The sequence below is a fragment of the Leopardus geoffroyi genome, chromosome C1 (assembly GCF_018350155.1).
Source record: "Leopardus geoffroyi isolate Oge1 chromosome C1, O.geoffroyi_Oge1_pat1.0, whole genome shotgun sequence".
NCBI lineage: Eukaryota > Metazoa > Chordata > Mammalia > Carnivora > Felidae > Leopardus > Leopardus geoffroyi.
The window spans coordinates 154,511,470-154,529,963 of NC_059328.1; the positions used below are offsets into that span (position 1 = coordinate 154,511,470).

The 18,494-nt window shown below is 34.8% G+C and overlaps 1 protein-coding gene across 6 annotated transcripts in view; it reads right to left on the minus strand.

Annotated features, from left to right (window-relative positions):
* The window catches only part of SCN3A (sodium voltage-gated channel alpha subunit 3), a 115,866-nt gene that overhangs the window by 50,706 nt on the left and 46,666 nt on the right, over positions 1 to 18,494 (minus strand). For 5 of the 6 annotated variants that reach the window (XM_045480050.1, XM_045480049.1, XM_045480051.1 and 2 more), the window contains 3 exons: positions 10,986 to 11,127; positions 9,452 to 9,658; positions 1,978 to 2,268 (listed from right to left, as the gene is read on the minus strand). In XM_045480050.1, the coding sequence (XP_045336006.1) occupies positions 1,978 to 2,268; positions 9,452 to 9,658; positions 10,986 to 11,127 (640 nt within the window). Of the gene's footprint in view, positions 1 to 1,977; positions 2,269 to 9,451; positions 9,659 to 10,985; positions 11,128 to 18,494 lie in introns of those variants that run through there. The other variant, XM_045480053.1, reaches the window with a different exon arrangement.

The window sequence follows — 18,494 nt, forward strand, 5'->3', positions numbered from 1 at the left end:
TTACAGTGAGAGCATCCCAAACCACCCTATTTACAATTTTTACATCCAGTTAGTGCTCCTGATCCCCTTTTCGTGATTTACTTTTTTTCCCCCATAGCACTTATCACCTTCTAACACAGTGTATAACTTATCTCACATATTGTCTGTCTTCTTCTTTAGTATAAATTTCCATGAAGTCAGTGAATTGTATCCATTCACTGAAGTATTTTCATTACCTAGAACTATTTCTGCCACTTAACGGTGGTAAAAAATATTTGTTGATTGGCTGAATGAACTAATCCGCAGTTTATTTTTGAGCACGGTGATGAAACAATGATGGAAGTAATACTGTTTTTAAAAACATATAAATGTGCTCACATAAATACTGCTACTATGCATATACATTTGCGATTATTGAAACTACTCAAAAGTTCCCTCATTTTGAATAATTCACCAACTTAATAAGAGCTTTACTATTTGTCACATAAGGTTTCTCTGTGTTGCTTAATCTCACACAACTCTTTAAGGCAGACATCATTACCCTCTTTTACAGAAACTGAACATAGTACAAGTGACTAGAAAGGTCACAGAACTCACTTGGAGTTGACAGATGAACACAAGCTTCTGTGACGTCAATCATTATGTTACAGTGTCAAATAATCCTAATCCTAATGACTCCTAATAGTCTTAATAATGCTAAAATATCAAGGGTGACAGTTTAAGCAAAAAAAAAATCTGGTCACAGAAATAGACAAATAGAGCTTCCAGTTAATCCCAAATGCGTTGTGCTGATATAAAACCATACTTTCTATTTGTATTATGCAAGACAATAATTGGATCTCTTGGTACTGACATTATCTGAAGGGAAATGATTTTTATCTTTTAACTTTTTGTGTGTGCACATCTATTTTGTTCTACTAAGAGAATTCAAGTTATTAACATGGAGTTTATTATCGATTTATTTTTTATTTTATTTACATCTTCAATATAAATTATAAAATAAACACCCATTGATAACTTGCATATGCCCTTTCCTGTCAGCCAATAACTAAACACTGTATTGAATTTTGTGCTTATCCTTCTAATTTTTAGAAAAGTTTTTGTTCTTTATAAGAAAGATGTCATACCTCTTGGTTGATACACAGTTTTTTGCTTTATCTCGATTATATAATGCCCCCCTAAAACATTATTTTTAAGGTATAATTCTGACCCAGATTAATATGATTATGAGTTAATGATTCATGGCACATGAAATTCTAGGGGAACCAAATAATGTTCAAAGCCATACTGTACTTATCACAGATTTCATAATTATTTACTCTTTACATTATGCAACCCATAAAATGTATTAACAAAGATTTAAAACTACTTTCCCTCATTGGCTTGAAGATATGCTGCAGAATTGTGTAGTTCATATTAAATCAGAGCAAACATATACTGTCTTCAATTTAGGTCTCTTCCAAGAGCACTTAGGTCGTTTCATTCTAATGTTTCATAGAGCAACACCATGTCAGCATAATGGAGACTTATGACAGCACGGTTCTCATATCAAAAGAATAAGGCAAAATCCAGTAACATTTCTTTTCAAAATTCATACATATGTTGCAGTGACAACCTCAAAAAATAAAAGGAGACACCCATATGCAAAGATAGTAAGTTCATTTGAGGTCTCAAAATGAAAAAGGTAAACAAGAGATTGCAAAACTCTCACTGGAGAGAAAAATTTGATAGGTGGGTTTCATACCCTCACCCCCCAAAAAGAGGAGATTAAGAAACAGGGTCTCAAATTAGTGCATGTGTAAAGCTGATTACCTTAAAAGTTATCAATGGTTTAATAAAAGTCTCTTTTAAAGACAACTTATGATACAAATTAAATAACCATTAAATGTTAGTTCCCTGTCCCTCATTATATGAGATACTATAAAAATATGCCAAAATCAGTAAATACAAAGCAACAGCAATGACAAAACAAATGGAACACTTCATAGAAAACCGTACCTGATGAGGGGAGTAGAATTTCTTGTCGCTAGTCAGTCGATTCCCATCCATGGAGAAAAGAAAGCTTCTTCTTTTAACACTGTCCTCAGATTCTGATTTGGGAAACCTGTCTCCCTCTCCTTTGTTGTTTCCTTCAAGATGTTCCCTCTGTCTTCTTTTCTTCCGTCGGTTCCTCCACTCCTTAGCGCTTTTGGAACTTAACTTCGATGCTTCTGAAGAACTTTCCAGGAGCTCTCCTAACCCACCTATTCCACTGAAATCTCTTGAAGCAGCTGATGCGGCTGCAACTGCCTGTTTGAGACAAAGCCAGGCACTGTTTATAACAAGTCATTTTGGAAACAGTTGACTGTGGTACACACATTGCCATGTAAGACTATTAAGCATATGGAAACATTCTGGTCATTTCGTTGTGTTTTACCACAAGAGAGTTTACTTAATAATGACGATTTAAAACAGTACAAAGCAATATGGTAACCTATGCATTAAGGCAAGAAAAGTCAGGTTTGGTACATCTCTTGGAGAGTCTTTGAAAAAAAAAAAACCCTGTTGAGGTTAGCTTAATTTCTAGGCAAAATTGCTCTCTTAAAAATATCTACATTTTAAAAGCAAATGTTCTCTTTGCGGTGGTTGCTGATCTGATTACTATTCCAATTCCATCCACAGACTTGTTCTTCCCACATGTGACTGTGAACAACCGAGTGATATTTTTTCCTTCTAAATCTAGGACTAAGATCGTTTCTTTTCCTTTGGTGATGAACTCAAATCATTTGAAGTGCCTACTGCTTTACCACCAGATAAAAAGAGTGGGAATATATTGGCAAGTTTGACCTCTTCCTTCATTTGAATTATATTCAGTACTATAGTTCACATCCCTAGGGTGAACTGAGATTAACATGACTAATTTATTACATAGCACTTTTAGTTTTAAATTTTTTAATGTTTATATATTATTTATTGTTATTATAAATAATAAGTGATTAACATAGCAATCAGTAAATGCCTGAAATGATCATTCAAGGGATTATTAGATCTTCAAATATTTTCTTTTTATGTTTCAGCACTAAGTATACTTAGTTGTTCTGAATTTCTGTATATACTAAAGAAACAACCAGCTCTAAGATGACGCATGACAAATGTGTTGTAATTTCATTTATATGAATAGTATTTTAAGACTGGAAATGATTTAGCCATGACTAGAGAGAATATGAAACAGCGATATGGTGCATATCAAAGCTGAGTTCTCATTAAGTATATTCTTGTTTTTAAATATAATCACAGAAGTGGAAATGATTAAATTATAAGAATCTTGGTTCAACTTTTTACATATGTCATTACTGAATACAAACAACTCTAATTTAGCCACCCATTTTGTTCTATCCTATCTTCTCTACTAGATAAATGCTAGATAAGAATTTAGTCATATGTATTTGTGCACATTGCCTATTATGCCACCTGACATAAAAAGTGTCCAGTAAATGTTTGGTGAATAAAGACAAAAAAGGTATTAAGCTGTCAATTGTCTTAGACACTGGGGTGAGGGTGGGAAAAGGACAACACATCATATTTAGACTTGGATTTTGAAGATCTCCTAAAAGACTATGTGTCACGATGGTCTGTATAACAGAAACATATTTTAGGAAAGAAGATAAAACAATTTAAAATGAGTTTGATAACACATGCTTTTTGTTTTTTCCTTCCTGAAGAGAAGCAAAGCCTCCAAAATAACTTCTATTTCTAAATCTCATCTCAACTGCAAATAATTAAAAAGAAAAAGGCTTAAAATTAAAGGTGGTATAATACAAATATTCTAGGATTATCATGATCCCAGGGATAGGAATCATAGTACTCCATATAGAATTAAATATGTGTGTTGGGCTAAGCAATGTAAAATGTACGTAAAATGTAAAACAGATTTTTGTTTATATTGAATACTATATTCATTATGGAAACCGAGATCTAAGACTCAGTATAAGTCATTGTCTAGAAATTTAATGGAACAGTAATTCAGAGTTTGGGTATTTATAAAATTACATAGTGTCAGAGAGCCAGATATTTTTTTATTGGATTCTTGATTTTAGTATCACTTCTAATATCATTAGTAATGGAAGATGAGAAATATTAAGGGCCCTTTGTAAATATGAATGAGTCCAATGTAAATACATATAAAATAAAGTGAATAAATGAAGCACTTATTTGTAGCAAGTTAGAGTTGCTTAGTAGTTGATACATAGGAGGTACATAATATACAGCATTTGTTGAACTAATGAATATACATATATTTATTTTTATCCAAATAAAGTCTTTAATTCTCCTTTCCACTTTGCATACACAGTAACACAGTGCAACACACAGTGTTAATCATTTATTGACTTGTTTGCAGTTAGAAATAAAGGAAGTGGTGGTAATATTCCTTTGTCATAATCCTGAAACTCATGTTCATTTAAATCACTTCCGGAATTTGTTTTGCATAAGACATGATTTCCCTACCTATTCTGGATAACAGTTCAAATAACTCAAAACTAAAGCATTTCTAAGGCAACAACAGTAACCTCCCGACACAACACATTTTCTGTGTCACTCATCAACTCAAATCTGTCACTTGTTCCACTGCCAGTGATTTGCCGATTCCCTCAAAGGCAGATGTTTCCTGTCACCTCTCATGTCTGTGTACCTGTTTCTACCCATCTCTGTGACAAGACCAATGTCCTGCTTACTTAGACTGAGAGTATTGCATTGATGAATTCCTCCTATAACAAATAACAAATATATGCTTAATATTTACTCAAGGAGTAACATTTAGTTCTTCTTGTAACCTTTCTGTGTGATTTAGCGTATATAACTCACTGTATACACACAGTCCTTAAAAAATAAAGCCACATGGCTGCTTGTAATTATACTTCACTTTAAACATAAATCCAGCATAAGAGACTCTTAAAAACTGAGAACAAACTGAGGGCTGATGTGGGGTGGGAGGGAAGGGAGGGTGGGTGATGGGTATTGAGGAGGGCACCTGATGGGATGAGCACTGGATGTTGTATGGAAACCAATTTGACAATAAATTTCATATATTTAAAAAAAATAAACATAAATCCAGTTTGGGGGTGTCTGGGTGGCTCAGTGAGTTAAGCGTCCAACTCTTGATTTCAGCTTAGGTCATGGTCTTGCTGTTCGTGAGTTTGAGCCCTACATCAGGCTCTGCACTTGGGATCCTTTCTCTACCCCTCCCTGCCTACCTCTCTCTCTCAAAATGGATAAATAAACTTAAAAAAATTTAAAGACATAAATCCAGGTTTAAAAACCCATTAAAATTAGAAGACATTAACTATACCTGTTTCAATTTTACCTCTAATTATTTTGGATCTCTTAAATACCACTATTTCTAATTTTGCCCCAAAGTTTACTATTAAATTTTTCCTATCAGATCAATATACATTGTTATGGGATGTGTTATATTGGGCACTATTAGACATTTAAAGATCACAAGTTAACTGCCAAATAGTTATGGTGACTTAGGATAAATCTTTTTGTTGTTGTTGGGTTTTGTCTTTCATGATCTTTTAAAGTTATACTTGATTTGTGAGTTCACTGAGCTTACTACATTACTTTTTCATGTCTAAACAATGACTAGCACTAGGAGGTCCTTCAACAGATACTAAATGAAAACAGAAGTGATGCTAGGCTTCATGAAGTCATTGACTAAATGGTAAATTTGAAGAGTCACTGGTGATTAGCAAGATGCAAGTTTACAGTGGAGCACCAATGATCTCATGGGTAGATTATGTCTCCCTCTGTGTCTGCCTCCAACCCCTTCCTGTGTTTCAACACTGGCTATTATCTGGGCATTGTTACCTCTACTCTCAATAAGGAAGTAATATTGGATTGGTACTGTGCCATCCTAGTCCCTATTAAAATACTGGGATTAGTTACCCTAGAATCAGTTTAAATTTTTATATGTATGAAGCTATCAAATCACCATTTGTTCACTGGAATCCAATAACTGACACTTAAGTGAAAAGAATGGACATTTTTTAGTTGACCTAATTAGGTCAGGTAATTAGATTTTTAAACTTCTAATACACATTATATACTTTCACTTCTAACTTTAAAAGATTATACTCTTTTAATTGATGCCATATTTTACCCTAAAATGGTAGAATTTCACGATGCATTCTTACTCCTGTACTATGTATCTGTGTAGTATTTTCAAGCACATTGCTTTGTCTGTTTTTATAAATGATACTATAATAATCCAATTCTTTAAGATACATTTACATAAAATCTACAAATATTACCTCCTATAATATTTATTTAAATCTTGAGATAAATAATTAGTCCTCTAAATAGATAATGTATTTCATTATCTTATAAATGGGTTTTATTTACAGTGATCTGAAGTAAACCCTTAAGTACTTGAAATGTAGTAGAACTTTCTGCCAACCATGAGGTATATTTTCATAAGATTTTCAAGTGTCATCAAACTTGTTTTTTAGCTTTTCTTGTAAAATCAATAAATATAACAATGATGCTACTCTGTACCCAATGGTAAGATGAAAATAGTAAAGGGGCGCCTGGGTGGCGCAGTCGGTTAAGCGCCAGGTCACGATCTCGCGGTCCGTGAGTTCAAGCCCCGCGCCAGGCTCTGGGCTGATGGCTCAGAGCCTGGAGCCTGTTTCCGATTCTGTGTCTCCCTCTCTCTCTGCCCCTCCCCCGTTCATACTCTGTGTCTCTCTGTCCCAAAAATAAATACACGTTGAAAAAAAAAATAAAAAAAAAAAAAAGAAAATAGTAAAGCCAGCATGTTCAACAAATGCTAAGAAAATGGTTGGTTTGGGTAACCAGCTAAACAATCATTGTCAAATCCCTGTCCCACCAAAAAAAAAAGCCTCAAAAAAAGGACTTAGTGCTATATGTTGTGCATCTTCAAAGTAACTCAGAATTATTAAGAACTTAAATTTTGAATCTACAAATTCAAAGATCTGCTGGCATTCAAATAATGCTTTAAATACCTAGAACCATCCGTCTGAAAAATCACTATATATCAAAAAGTCACTATGTACAAAAGTTATTTGGACTTCTGCTTCTGGCTAAGATATGGTAATAGGGATTTGCTCTCCCTCCTGCAATAACCACTAAAACAGACAAAATACATGTAACAGTGGTTTTGAAGACACTGCATTAATGGGGCATTGGATACTATTTAAAAGGATCTTCGCTCAGTGGTAGGGAATAGTCTGCTTTACACTAGATGCTCCACCACTTCTACCTAATAACTCTTCAAAGGTTTCAAGATGCAAAAGAATCAAACTGTTTATAAGTAATGTAAGTAATGTCCCCAAATAAGGATCAAGAATTTTTTTAGGAATACAAAAATATCCAGCACCCAAAAAAGGTAAAGTTAACAGTGTCTGGAATTAAATTGAGAATTGTTAGGAATGCAAAAAAAAATCAGTAATACATGAACAGTAATGAAGAAAAAAAATTAATTAAAATCAACTAAGATCTGACACAGATTTAGAATTATCAGACAAGGACTTTAAACAGTTATTATAAGTATATTGTGTCTGTTCAAAATGTTAAAGACATGGGAAATATAAAAGAGATGCAGATCAATGTTTTAGAGATGAAAATGGCATAAACTGAGTTGAAAAAGGCACTGGATAGGATTAATGACACATCAGACATTACAGAAGAAAAGATGATGAACTTGAAGACATAGCAACAGAAATTAATGTAACTGAAATTGACAAGGTGATTCTAAAACCCATATAAAGTTACAAAGGGCTTAGAATAGTTAAAACAGCTATTAAAAAGAAAGTTGGGAGAGCTATAACTGTCTAATTTCAAGACTTATTAAATAGCTGTGGTAATAAAAATGTGTATTGGTATAAAGAGAAACAAATCAATTGAACAGAACAAAATCCAGAAATAGACACGTTCACATCTGGACAACTGATTTTTGACAAAAGTTCAAACGCAGTTTAGTGGAGAAAGATATTTTGTTCAACAAATGGTACTATAGTAATTAGATATACATATGCAAAAGAAAAATCTCAACATATAAATTACACCTTACACAAAAATTAACTTAAGATGGATCATTGACCTAAATATAGGACATGAAACTATAAAGCTTCTAGAAGAAAAAATGGAAAATCTGTATGATGTTAATTTGGCAAAAATGTGTTAGATACAATGCCAAAACATGACCTAACAAACAAAAAAGGCTTGGTAAAGTATATTTCATCAAAGTTTAACTTTTATCCTAAAAATATTATTAGAAGAATGAAAAGTAAATTACAGATTAGGAGAAAGTATTTGCAAAGTATATATATCATTAAAGACCAAAGGACTTATTTTGAGGATATATAAAGACTAAAAACACAAGAAAACAAAAAACCCAGTTTAAAAACAAATGGGCAAATGATTTAAACATCCACTTCATAATAGAAGATACATAGACAGAAAATAACATGAAAATATGCTCAACATCATTAATCATTAAGAAAATGCAGAATAAAACAGTGAAGGACTTAGTAGAATGGCTAGTGAGACTGACCATACCAAATATTGGCAAAAATGTGGAGGAACTGTAAGTTTCACTGCCCTGAATCAGAATTTACTGTCTTCCTATGATTTTCTTTTAAGCCAATACTGTTCTTCTGTCTGTTCCCTCAAGACATGAATACCCCATTCACCATGACCTGTGTTCAAAGAGCCTTTTAATATTAATGAGAATTTAAAGTTGGAATCTAATGCAGATGCTTTCGTGATATCCTGATAGGGGCTGTAGCAAACACCTTTTAAGCTACAGAAACTCCAAAGAATGGTTAAAAGTAGGTATACATAAAGTTCTCTTGTTAACATTTGAGCTCAATTAACTTCAGAATAAACCCTCAAATGTTATAATTAGGAGTGAAACATGAATAGTTGGAAATACCAGTTATATATCTTTTCACATTAAACTGAATATCAGATTCCTCTCTCAGGTTTAATGAGACACTTTCATAGTTAACCTTATCCCAACTGTGTTTTCTACCCCAAGCTAATTTCTATAGATAATGTTCATTTGACTCCAACTTGAGAAACAATTTTAGGTTTGAATAGCTTTCTCTCTCTCTTTTTTTTTTTTAAATTATGTTTATTTTTAAGAGAGAGAGACAAAGTGTGAGCAGGGGAGGGGCAGAGAGAGGGGGAGACACAGACTCCAAAGCAGGCTCCAAGCTCTGAGCTGTCAGCACAGAGCCCAACATGGGGCTCAAACTCCTGGAACATGATGAGATCATGACCTGAGCCAAAGTCGATGCTTAACCAACTGGGCCACCCAGGTGCCCCAGCTTTCCCTTTTCTAATGACAGTGCTTGTATACCAAATGAAAAGCCAGTTCCAGTTTGACCTCTGTGCACAACAATATTCCTACTTAAAATTTACAATAAAAAAATAACAACAGTAACCATGAAACTTTATCACTTAGTACCTGAGCTTCTTCCTGTTGTTTTTTAAGCTGTTCAAGCATTTGCTGAAATTCAGCCTCTTTCTGTTCTGCCTCTTCCAAGGTGGCCTGATTCTGTTCCTCATAGGCCATGGCCACCACAGCCAGTATCAAATTCACCAAATAAAAAGATCCCAAGAAAATCACCAGGACAAAAAATATCATGTAGGTTTTTCCAGCAGCACGTAACGTCTAGAGGAAACAAAGGGTAATTTCATCAGTATTTTATATAATGTCCCAGGTAAAGATTTTATTTCCATAATTAGATAGTGAGGAGATGAATACTTTTTATCATCTTGTATTTTTTTTTTCAACGTTTATTTATTTTTGGGATAGAGAGAGACAGAGCATGAACGGGGGAGGGGCAGAGAGAGAGGGAGACACAGAATCGGAAACAGCCTCCAGGCTCTGAGCCATCAGCCCAGAGCCCGACGCGGGGCTCGAACTCACGGACCGCGAGATCGTGACCTGGCTGAAGTCGGATGCTTAACCTACTGCGCCACCCAGGCGCCCCTCATCTTGTATTTTGACCAAGATTTGTTTGGTGTTAAAATGAACATTGATTCTGTTGTGCTTCTTAAATTCCACATATAAGTGAAATCATATGATATTTATCTTTCACTATAGGGGAAAGGAAGGAAACATAAGATAAAAACAGAGGGGGAGGCAAACCATAAGAGACTCTTAAATACAGAGAACAAACTAAGGGTTGCTGGAGGGGAGGGGGATGGGGCGGATGGGCTAAATGGGTGATGGGCATTGAGGAAGGCACTTGTTGGTATGAGGACTGCGTGTTATATGTAAGTGATGAATCACAGTTCTCCTGAAACCAATACTACATTGTGTGTTAACTAACTTGAATTTAAATAAGGAAAGAAAGAAAAAGTGAGCATTGAGTTTTTAAATATTTTCACGTGTTCCTTTTATATCTATAACTAGATTATGAACTCAAAGCCTTGAACATTCTTTGCATCTTCTATAGTTCCTAGCGAAATGTCCTTCATATAAAAAGTCCTTACTGTACATGTACTGACTGAATGAACAATTGGGATTCTAGGCAAACTTGCTGTACTGGACCCTCCTCTGTATTCTAGTGTGTTACTAACAAGTATTGATATTTTTCAGTTCATATATGTTCATAAAATTAAATCCCACACATGTTGATTTGAACCTTACTCCTACGGCCTGAATGCTTATGTCCCCCCAAAATTCCTAACTTTAAATCCTAATGTCCAAGGTGATAGTATTAGAAGGTGGGGGCCTTTGGGAGGTTTTGAAGGTAGAGCTATCATGAATGGGATTAGTGCCTGAAAAAAAGAGCCTCCAGAGAGATGATGACACAGTGAGAAGGAATCAGCTTATGAACCAGAAAGGGGCTCTTGCCAGAATGGAGCCATGCTGGTGTCTTGTTCTTAAACTTCCCAGTCTCCAGAACTGAGAGCAATAAAATTCTGTTATTTATAAGCTATCCAGTCTGTGGTATATTGTTGCAGCAGCCCCAATGGACTAAGACACTTACCAACTGGTAAAGATTCTCCCAGTAGTCTTGAGTCATGAGTCGAAATAGAGACAAGAAAGCCCAACTAAAGGTATCAAAGCTTGTGTATCCATAGTTGGGGTTTCGACCAGCCTTCACACAGATGTATCCTTCTGGACACTGGCTATAAGAGAGAGAATTGGAGCTAAGGTCAGCATAGCCATTATAGTTATTTCAATTGATGTTGATATAAAGGACTTGTCAAAACCCAGAGTTGCTGTCTATGGTGAATTTTCTTGCCTGTATTTGTAGAGCACTTTCAGTAATTGCATACAGTGATACTGTTATTATATGAAATTTATTAGGAAAACCAATAGAAAATTTGGATGCAAGGAGTCAGATTTACAGACACTTAGAATGGCAAAGAGGCAGCAACCACACACTTTTGCCTCTAACATCATTAGTCTCCTGCTCTTTACAAAGTGTCAAGCAAGAATCAATTATTTAAAATGAAAGGCCAGAAGGGCCAGTAGGGAACCACTTAATGAGCTGCTTCATTAGCCACTTCTATAGAATTTTATAAAATAAAACTTATATTTTAGAATAACTTGAGATTTACAGAACAATTACAAAGAGGGCACAGTGACTTCCCAAATATGCCCAGTTTCCCCTATTATTAACATCTTATGTTGATATGGTACATTTTAACTAATACTGATACATTATTATTAACCAAAGCCAATGTTTCATTCAGATTTTCTCAGTTTTTTTCCCCTAATATCCTTTTTATATTCCAGGATCCCATTCAGGATTCCATGTTCTATTTAGTCATCATGTCACTTTAGGCTCCTCTGAGAAAGTTCCTAAGACTTTCCTTGTTTCTGACTACTTTCATAGTTTTAAGGAATACTTTTGGGTATTTGGAAGAATTTCTTTCAATTGGTATTTGTCTGATGTTGTTGTTCTCATGATGAGATTGGGGTTATGGATTTTTGGAAAGAAGACCACAGAGGTACAATATTATTATTGTCCTATCATATCAAGGGTACATACTATCGATATGACTTATCATTGTCGACACTTTCATCACCTGACTGGAGGTAGTGTTTGTCAAGTTTCTCCACTGTAAATTTACTCTTTTTTTCCCCCATAGTGTGCTCTTTGTAATGAAGTCACAATGTGCAGCCCACACATCAGGAACAGGGAGTTATGATCCACCTTCTTAAGAGCAGAGTAGGTACATAAATTGTTTGGAATTCTTCTGCATGGGGGATTTGTCTATTACCTCTCATTTATGTATTTATTCAATAATTTCTTTTTTTAATTTCAAGTTTTTATTTAAATTCTAGTTAGTTAACATATAGTATAATATTAGTTTCAGAAGTAGAATTTAGTGATTCATCACTTACATACAACACTCAGTGCTCATCACCGGTGCCCTCCTTAATACCCACCACCCTTTTAACCCATCCTCTGCCCACCTCCCATCAGTAACCCTGTTTGTTCTCTGTAGCTAAGAGTCTGTTTCATGGTTTGTCTCTCTCTTTTTCCCTATATGTTCATCTGTTTCATTTCTTAAATTCCACATATAAGTGAAATTATGTGGTATTTGTCTTTTTCTGACTGACTTATTTTGCTTAGGGTAATATAGTCTAGCTCCATCCATGTTGTCTGACACCAGCCATAGTAACTTCTTACTAAATGCATCTCCAGAGCAAGGGAAATGAGAAAAATGTACTATTGGGACCTCATCAAGATAAAAAGCTTCTGCACAGCAAAGAAAACAATCAACAAAACTGAAAGGCAACCTACGGAATGGGAGAGGGTACTGGCAAATGACATATCTGATAAAGCGTTAGTATCCAAAATCCATAAGGAACTTTCCAAACTCAACACTCAAAAAACAAATAACCCAGTTAAGAAATGGGCAGATGACATGAATAGACATTTTTCCAAAAAAGACGTCCAGATGGCTAACAGTCATGAAAAGCTGTTCAACATCGCTCACCATCAGGGAGATACAAATCAGAACTCCAACAAGATATCACCTCACACCTGTTAGAATGGCTAAAATTAACAACACGGGAAACAACAGGTGTTGGTGAGGAAGCAGAGAAAGAACCCTCTTACACTGTTGATGGGAATGCAAACTGGTGCAGCCACTGTGGAAAACAGTGTGGAAGTTACTCAAAAAGTTAAAAAAGAACTCTCCTATAATCTAGCAATTGCACTACTACGTATTTACCCAAAGGATATAAAAATACTGATTCAAAGAGGCACATGCACCTCAATGTTTATAGCAGCATTATCAACAATAGCCAAATTATATAAAAAGCCCAATGTCCACTGACTGATGAATGAGTATTCAATCACTTGTTTATATGAGTATTTACTTATAATACTAATTTTCACTTTGAATTCTAATTTATTTTATATAATTTGTTGCTTAAATTGTTCCAGTTTTGGTCATTGAAAGCTTTTTCATTGACTTCATTGACTACTTCTCTTTGATTTAACCTAATTCTGTGTGTCTTGTTTTTGTTTGTCTTTTTTAGCACTTTCTAACTTTGTGGCACTGCAAGATGCCACAGACTCATATTTCCTGCTCTAGCATTGGCCATTTGTCCAAGAAGACCTTGTCTTTTATTGGAGAATGGTACTAGAAACCAGGGCAAACATTTCATGCTCATGGATTGGAAGAACAACTGATGTTAAAATGTCTATACTACCCAAAGCAATCTACACATTCAAAATGTGTAGATTCTCAAAATAACACCAGTATTCTTCACAGAGCTAAAACAAACAATCCCTACAATTTGTTTGGAACCAGAAAAGACCCCAAATAGACAACGTAATGTTAAAAAGAAAGCCAAAGCTGGAAGCATCACAATTCCAGACCTTAAGTTGTATTACAAAGCTGTAATTATCAAGATAGTAATGGTGCTGGCACAAAAACAGACACAGATGAATGGAACAGAATAGAGAACCCAGAAGTGGATCCACAAATGTATAGCCAACTAATCTTTGAGCAAGAAAGGATTATCGAATGGAAAAAAGACAGCCTCTTCAGCAAATGATGCTGGGAAAACTGGATAAATGACATGCACAAGAATGAAACTGGACCACTATCTTACACCATACACAAAAATAAATTCAAAATGGATGAAAGGCCTAAATGTGACACAGGAAGCCATCAAAATCCTACAGGAGAAAGCAGGAAGCAACCTCTTTGATCTTGGTTGCAGCAACTTCTTACTAGACATGTCTCTGGAGGCAAAGGAAATAAAAGCAAAAATGAACTATTGGGACCTCATCAAAATAAAAAACTTCCACACAGCAGAGGAAACAATCAACAAAACTAAAAGGCAACCAACAGAATGTGAGAAGATACTTGCATATGACATATCTGATAAAGGGCTAGTACCCAAAATCTATAAAGAACTTACCAAACTCAACACACCAAAAACAAATAATCCAGTGAAGAAATGGGCAGAAGACATGAATTTATATTTTTCCAAAGAAGACATCCAGATGGCCAACAGACACATGAAAAGATGTTTAACATCACTCATCATCAGAGAAACACAAATCAAAACCACAGTGAGATACCATCTCACACCTGTCAGAATAGCTAAAGTTAACAACTCAGGCAACAACAGATGTTGGCGAGGATGTGGAGAAAGGGAAGCCCTTTCACACTGCTGGTGGGGAAGCAAACTGGTACAGCAACTCTGGAAAACAGTATGGAGGTTCCTCAAAAAAATTAAAAATAGAACTACCCTAAAATACAGCAATTGCACTACTAGATATTTATCCAAAGGATACAAAACTGCTGATTGGAAGGGGCACGTGCACCCCAATGTTGATAGCAGTACTATCAACAATAGCCAAATTATGGAAAGAGCCCAAATGTCCATCGACTGACGAATGGATAAAGATGTGGTACATATACACAATGAAATACTCAGCGATCAAAAAGAATGAAATCTTGCCATTTGCAAAAATGTGGGTGGAACTAGAGGGTATAATGCTAAGCAAAATAAGTCAGCCAGAGAAAGACAAATATATATGATTTCACTGATGTGGAATTTAAGAAACACAACAGATGAACATAGAGGAAAGGAAGGAAAAATAAGATAAAAACAGGTAGGGAGGCAAACCATTAGAGACTCTTAAATACAGAGAACAAACTAGGGATTGCTAGAGGGGAGGTAGATGGGGGGATGGACTAAATGGGTGATGGGCATTGAGGAAGACACTTGTTGGGATGAGCACTGGGTGTTATATGTAAGTGGTGAATCACTGGGTTCTACTCCTGAAACCAATGCTACACTATATGGTAACTAACTTGAATTTAAATAAATGGAAAGATAAAAAAAAAATTGGCTGCTTCCATCATCTGCTATCTATATGCTTAACTGTTCAATACCAATACACATGCAAAATTGTTTCAGGACTGTTAATCTATACTAACATGGGAAACAACTTTATTAACTAGAGTACAGGGTTTTTGCCTTTGTCTTACAGACTCCACTCATTTCCAAACTTGCTTAGATAGGTACTTATTCTCCCACTCCTTCCTTGAGTTTTTTTTTTTTATACATTTTAAATATATTTATATCCCTTTGTCACATTCTGTATTTCAACCAGAGATACCCAAACTGACAAATTATTTTTTTATTTGCATACAGTGTTAACTCATTGTACTGTAAAGTTCTGTGGGTTTTGACAGATGCTTGTGTTCATCATTACAGAATCATGAAGAAATTTCTCCACCCTAAAAAATTATGCGTGTATCACCCAGTCAACCCACCCCAAACCTTTGAAAATCTGATTTTTTAAATCATTTCTATTGTGATCTTTTCCATAATGCCATGTATTGGAATCAGACGAATATAGCTTTGTTTATATGGCTTTTTTTCATGTATTAATATGCATTTAAGGTTCTCAATGTCTTTTTGTGGTTTGATAGCTCATTTTCTTTTTATCACTGAGTAATATTTCACTGGATGAATACAGCACAGTTATCCATTCACCTGTTAAAGGACATCTTGATTGCTTCCAGTTTTTTGGGTTTTTTTAAATTTATTTTGAGAGAGAGAGAGAGAGAGAGAGAGAGAGAGAGAGAGCATGTGTGCATGTGTATGAGCAGGGCAGGGCCAGAAAAAGAGGGCGAGAGAGAATCCCAAGCAAGCTCCATGCAGCCTGGAACCTGATATGGAGATCAATGTCATGAACTGTGAGATCATGACCTGAGCTGAAATCAAAAGTTGGATGCTTAACCACTAAACCACCCAGGCTTCCCAGTTTCTTGTGATTATGAATACAACTGTTATAAATATTCACATGAATGTTTTTGTGTAGACATAAATTTCAATTTAATTGGCTAAATATCTAGTAGGGCAATTGCTGGATCATATGGTTAGACTGTGTTTATTTTGTAAGAAACTGCCAGATTGTCTTGCAAAGTGGCTGTACTGTTTTGCATTCCCACCAGCGACGAATGAGAATTCTTATTGTTCTGCATCCATCTTGTTGTTCTGCAATTTGTATTGCCAGGTTTTTTTTTGGATTTTTAACCATTCTAATAGGTATATAATATATAGTAGTAACTCATTTTTGTTTTAATTTTCAATTCCCCAATGACAAATGTTGTTTAGCATCTTTATATATCCTTATTAGACTTCTGTATATATTCTTTTATAGGGTGTCCAAATTTTTGCCTGCTTTTAAATTGAGTTATTTGGGGTTTTTTTTTGTTGTTGTTGTTGAGTTTTAAGAGTACTTTCTTTGTATATTTTGGATACGAGTCTTTTTTTCAGATACATGTTTTGCAAATATTTTCTTCCAATTATAGCTTGTTTTTTCATTCCCTTTATAGTGTCTCTGCAGAGCAGAAATTTTTAATTTTAATTAAGTCCAAATTAATCAATTTGTTCTTTCATGGATTCTGTTATTGGTGTTTAAAACTTATCACTAAATCTGAAGTCATGTAGATTTTATTCTATGCTTTCTTATATACATTTTATGGTTTTGTATTTTACATTTAGGTCTATAATTGATTTTGATTTAGTTCTTGGGTAGGGTGTGAGATCTACACCTAGGTTCATTTCTTTGCATTTGGATTTCCAATTGTTCCAGCACCATTTGTCAAAAAAAACTTTCCTATCTCCATTGCACTGCATTTTCCTCTTTGTCAAAAATTAGTTGACTACATTTGTGTAGGTCTGTTTTTGTGTTTTGGGGGGCAGGGTGCTGTCTCTTTTCTGTTTCAGTGATCTATATATGTATTCTTTCCCAAGTACCATAGTGTCTTGATTACTGTAGCCTTATAGGAAGTCTTGAAATTAGGTAGATTTCTTCAGAATTTTATTTGACAATTAACAATAGTGGCCATCAATTTTACCATATAAATAGCCTAATGCATACTAACTACCCAATAAAGAGAAATGATAATTATGGCTTAATAGGGATAAAGTATGTATCATCCAACCTTCTCTAAAGTTTTATCTAGGCTTTTATATTAACAACAATAATAATATATAAAGTAATAATACCTAAAATGCACTAAATGCTCATGATAGACCAGGTGCTAATCCAAGTGCTTTATGTGTACTACTTAATTAATCACCATAACAACCCGAAGAGACAATATTACTTTCCACATTTTAAAAATAAATAAACTCAGATACAGAGAGCTTAGAATATTTTTCCAAAGTCAGGGTTTATAAATGTCAGAATTAGGGTTTGATTCCAAGTATATGTAAACTCTAGAATTCATGCTCTTATTTACTACATTCTCCTAAAAAAAAGGTTAGGAAAAACATCAGGAAAACAATTCTCCCCCTGTCAACACCATCTCTGGGACTGATACACTTTTTCAATAATGCGCTTAGATATTTATGGCCATACAAGTTTCCCGTTTTCTGGGATGACTCAAAATATGTTCTGTGTAAGTTTTGTGGCTTAAGAGTCACTTAATGTTGCTGTCCTTCACGTCTAAAAAAAATTATACCCTGACCTAAAATCACTTTTTAATCCTCTTGGGAAAATATGTTAAGTATGAGAGACCAGCAGGATGACTAAGATATTAAAGTGCCGCTTATTGTAGAATGTGACCAAAAGAACTGTAAGGTATACAGACTCAAACTTGTACATGGCTTTGGCATATATCTGTCCCTTGGCTTTTTTGCACATGCTACTTCAAGAACAACCAACTCTCTCAAAAGCAATTTGCCAAATGAGCTTTTGCCCTGAAGATCATGTTATATTCTGGATCTTTTCCAGCCACAGCAAAGCTCATCACATCAACACATACCCATTATCAATCAAAATGTGCCCATATTGTGTTTTCTTTCCTGTATTTATTAAACAGCTCTGATGGGCTTACAGAAAAAAAAAAGACTATGGGTCTTCACACTTTGGGGTAATAATCAGGTACATCTTAACTATGGAATTCTAGGAAAAAAGGTCTTCATCCAGAGGGGTGATTTTAATGGCTGTGAATTTAGAATTAATAGCAACCCAGTAACATAGAGAAGGTACTTCCTA